Source organism: Opisthorchis viverrini (assembly GCF_000715545.1).
Source record: "Opisthorchis viverrini unplaced genomic scaffold opera_v5_68, whole genome shotgun sequence".
Lineage (NCBI taxonomy): Eukaryota > Metazoa > Platyhelminthes > Trematoda > Opisthorchiida > Opisthorchiidae > Opisthorchis > Opisthorchis viverrini.
The window spans coordinates 1,785,861-1,790,197 of NW_008751724.1; the positions used below are offsets into that span (position 1 = coordinate 1,785,861).

Genomic DNA, 4,337 nt, shown 5'->3' on the forward strand with positions numbered 1-4,337 from the left:
CTCAACCAAAGCCTTTGGCTCAAAAGCCTAACCGCAAGGCAGCGGTGTTTGGTGGGGAAATTCAAATGCATTTTCTACGGAACAAGTCGCCATACATGTTCCAACCCCCAGCCTGGAGGGCCAGGAGACCGTGTTCGTCAGACCTCTAACCATTGACCAACCTGGTATGAGAGACTCTCTGAGTGTCGCGCGGACACCCCCCAGTATAGCTCAATGGGTCTCCGAGGTACACAAACCGCCACACCACGGTAAGGTCCAGTCTCTTCGTGACGGTAAACGAAACCTGTTTTATCCAGTTTCATGAAAACCCCCAGGTTGTTCTCAGGAATATATGATCGCAAGCTCCAAGAAAAAATCGTTCAACTGTAACACCCTTTCGTTGCCTAACTGCCATGCCACCCGAAGGTCGCACGAGGGCTGGGATACTGCCAGGTTGCCCAAGCCTAGACAGGGGAAGTCGAGAGGCAGAGGTAGGGTTCGAACCACGGACCTTCCGGTCAGTAAATTCGCGCTCTAACCACTTGGGCTATCTCGCCCCACCTGGTATGACCCAGCTGTCGGAATATTCAAACAACCGTTCAACCACTAGTTATTGCTTGGGACATTTGAACTGAATAACTATCCGTCCTCCAGGAAGTAGGCTTCTCTGCACTACAATCACCTCGTTACCAACAGAGCGCTTGGACCGATTTTTATGGACCCAGCACTTCATAACAGATCAACTAAGACAAAAACAGAAGCAAGGATGTACCATAATCTGAAAGAAAAGAACACCATGAATCTGTCTGCAAAGGCAGCGATTCAGATGTGCATTTGCCTGACACCAGGGAATCAATAAAAATTTACGTTATTTAGCACTGGACTAGCAAACACGGCTTACGTTCGGAGGATTCAGCCGTCTGAGACTGTTCAGTCAGGACCGCTTCCTCGTTGGCTTGTTGTGATAGCTGAACTGATTCGATGCGTATGTTCTGTGAGTCCTCTAACCGTTCGGACCTCTCTGTCGATGGTGCAACATCCTTGATTGGTGAAATTCGCTCCTCCAATTCTTCATCCTCACTCAAACAAGAACTAGAACTACTTGACGATGTCTCACCATCAAGTCTTTCAATCCACAACTTAGTCCGCTTAGGTTCACTTGGACCGGATGTTGAAGGGCCACTGGCATTGGACTTTTCCCCAATTATTTGTGCAATGGCTGAAGGCGGAGGAACATCAGAAAAACTCACAACGAATACCACCTACCTGTGTCCAAGGCACCTTGAAGTTCGTAAGTAATTTTTCGTTTCTGTCGTTCATATTCCCGATCTGAAAACTTGTGTCCAGGCAGAGGACCTTGGGCTAGCATTTCTTGCCGTTTTCGACGGCGTTCGTAGTATTTTTCCATCTTCTCACGCTCACGATCACTCGCTTTGGCATACCATTCTTTCAGTTTACGCTCCATATTTACGTCACGCATCCGGCGTCCCGATAGATCTCTGCACATTTCATGATTTGTTGTCTTCTCAATTTGACTCCCAATCGCCCTCAACATGGATCCAAAACCTAAAATTTACTTCATAAATGACAAACACTATGGCTTACCTCCTTTTCCTCCGCGAAGACGGTAATGTGTCTGCACGATAGCATCCTTAGGGACCTGAGACAAGTCCGAAACCAACCGGCCATTTACTGTGTGAAAACAGTCGAAGGAAGGTGTACAGACTTGTGTCATTTGAGGTGACTGAAAATGTGACGAAAGTTAGACTTGTGTATAGTAGCTGTGAGATGCGTACTCGATAGTAAAATACCCCTGTTTGACAGTTCGGTGGCGACCCCCATCTGGCAAAATCATGAAGTTTAAGATCAACCGAAAGGGAAAGCCTCTACACTTCATGTCGAATGTCGTCCAACTAGCTTGTTTTTCAAAGACGTAATCCAGGGGAGTGCCGTTAAAATAGGTTGGTATAAAATAAAAAGAGAAAGCCAAGCGAAGAATGGTTTTCAGTTTGTTGTTCACACAAGTAGCTCGGTAATAAGGGAAAGGTAAACATCTCTGCCAGATGCTTTCAGCTCGTTTGTCACATTATTCGGATTAGCCAGGGGCAGCTGCCAAATTTTCCACTGTTGACAGAAACTCCAGAATAGCGCCCGCATCACCAACTACGTTGAATCTTCTGCCCAGCGTCCACCGGCTACTTTGCGATCGGGTTTCTAGGCTCTAATCTTCCTCTCGTTTAGACAGTACTGAGGCCAGTGTACGAACACGAGTATCACTTCAATTCCACGAAATGCGGTGGATTTAACACATCTTGATACACTGCTATTGATGAAAACAGTCTGGAATGCAACATTATCCGCTCCAAGCGGCTGGTGGTTTCGACTAGCCTCATCAGAAAGCCATTGCAAGTGGTTTTCTGATAATCATCAGCATGATGAACAGCAATAAGTCAGTGGCGGAAGCAGTGCTTAACTACCTCACACCCGTGAGGAAAAGTGGAGTGGGAATTTATTGCAGAAATCTACATGGCCCCAGGAAAAGCGGCCAGCAGCAAGGTACCTGCATTTTCCGAAACCACCGAAATTAGCCTACCCAAGTATCACGTAGGAGCCGGACGCCACCACTGAGATCAATCAAGCATCCTTCGCGAACGTCTCCTGAAACAAACCCATCACACGACGATAGACAAGTGTTTTCTAGAAAACCCAGCCAGGAAATGACAGCAAGCAGGCCACTGGATTGTGTCATATCTTGACTTTTTGCAGCCATAACGGTGTGGGGCACATCCAAGTAGGCGCGGAGATCCCACAGTACTCAGGGCGATAGTAAGCGCTTTCATGTCGCGTTATCAGCATCTAATTAAAGTGTCACCAGAGACGAATATGCCAGCGCATTACGATTAAGATCAGTCACGTTTTGGTCAGGAAAACAGTAGTTTTTCCGAATCACGAAACGTCAAGTTGAACCTTCAACGTGCAGCTTTCAAGTCGCTTCAGTTGGGAAACATAAAAAGGTGGACAAATGTAAGCGCCGAATAACATGCTACTATGGAAAGTGGATCTCTCCTGAGCAATGGATTAATACAAATGATCATTAAACCGGTCAAAGGCTAACGCGGCTGATACTTCAGCGATACACACGGGAGTCCCTTTCAAGGAGAAACAGTGCCGGTGAGAAAAGAATTTGACGCCGTTCGCAGTGTTTCTTAGTTGCATTCACTTCCTTTTGCTCCACTGCTGGAACTTTATTCAAACACACTGGCTTGAACCCATGTTTATGGATTGGCACGTTCGAAATTCTGAGTTGAAACTACATCTGAAGAAGGACCAACATAATTGGACTATGTGGACAACTTTTCGTTATTTGTAGATCACTGGTTCATGTGTACATTCCGAAGACAATTTCAGAGGTGATCTCTTGTTTCAGCGTGCAATTTTGTGCAAAGTATTGTTCCAAGATTTTCACGTCCTATGTAGCCTTGAGTCTTCGAGAGGACGGACTTGAGCTTGTTACCCGGACTACTTACCTCGGCAGTCGCATAAGCCATGAGAGAAGACGATACATGCCATATCAACACGTAAGCAACAAATTCAAACATGCGCCATTCACGGCGAGAAAAAGGAATTACACTGAAGCTAAACACCATCATCAGGGACAGCAATATCAGTGTCGACGCTGATGCTTCATTGCCGTATTGCCACAAGGTTTTTTTAAATTATACTTAAAGCCATAGAGTGAAAAGAAGAGAAAAAGTGTGTGAGGGAAAGAACCCGGTGCTGGCCTATGTCAAGCATTCTGAGGTGTTTATACCTTCAAGCGCTTAATCTGGGAAGAAACCGACAGCACGAACGCTACTGATATCGGTCAGTCGCCATTTCTTGCAATTTTTCCAGCCAAGAGCAAGAGCTGTCACGGGGACCCCATCCTGGAAGATGTACAACACCAACAAGACTCAAATTCTTCGTGGTTTTTTAAACACCCTTCTGCCAAGTCATGTGCTATCCAACTCGCGGTTTGCGCCATTCTGAAGGAGGTACGGAAAACAACACTCGTCTCGATAGACGGTGTTTCGGCATGTGTAGCACATAACCGAGCCATCGTAGTCGGTGATGCTGGATGTTTTCCCCGAGTGAAGTAACTGCAGCATAAACGAATACCCGTTTTCTATAGAGGGGAATGTCGGTAGCTAAGGTAGCGTAGACGGTCGTTGGCGTGCTCGCTGAGCTGAGCAATTTGGTTGCAAACGTTTCATCACCAATCGAGGTGACATCATCAGTGCGTAGTTGTGCGTAGCGGTGGGTTAGTGGTTGTGCGTTCAGTAGTGTTACGTGTGTGTTGATATACGTGCTGGTAGCCG

The 4,337-nt window shown here is 46.5% G+C and overlaps 1 protein-coding gene across 1 annotated transcript in view; it reads right to left on the bottom strand.

The window, feature by feature from the left end:
- Nucleotides 1-3,527, bottom strand: part of T265_04262 (hypothetical protein) — a gene marked incomplete at both ends in the record, with an annotated part of 8,308 nt that extends 4,781 nt beyond the window's left edge. The window contains 4 exons of the mRNA XM_009168951.1: nt 881-1,198; nt 1,246-1,545; nt 1,585-1,723; nt 3,507-3,527. Coding sequence (XP_009167215.1) covers nt 881-1,198; nt 1,246-1,545; nt 1,585-1,723; nt 3,507-3,527 — 778 coding nt within the window. The remainder of the gene's footprint in view (nt 1-880; nt 1,199-1,245; nt 1,546-1,584; nt 1,724-3,506) is intronic.
- Nucleotides 3,528-4,337: the final 810 nt, after the last annotated feature.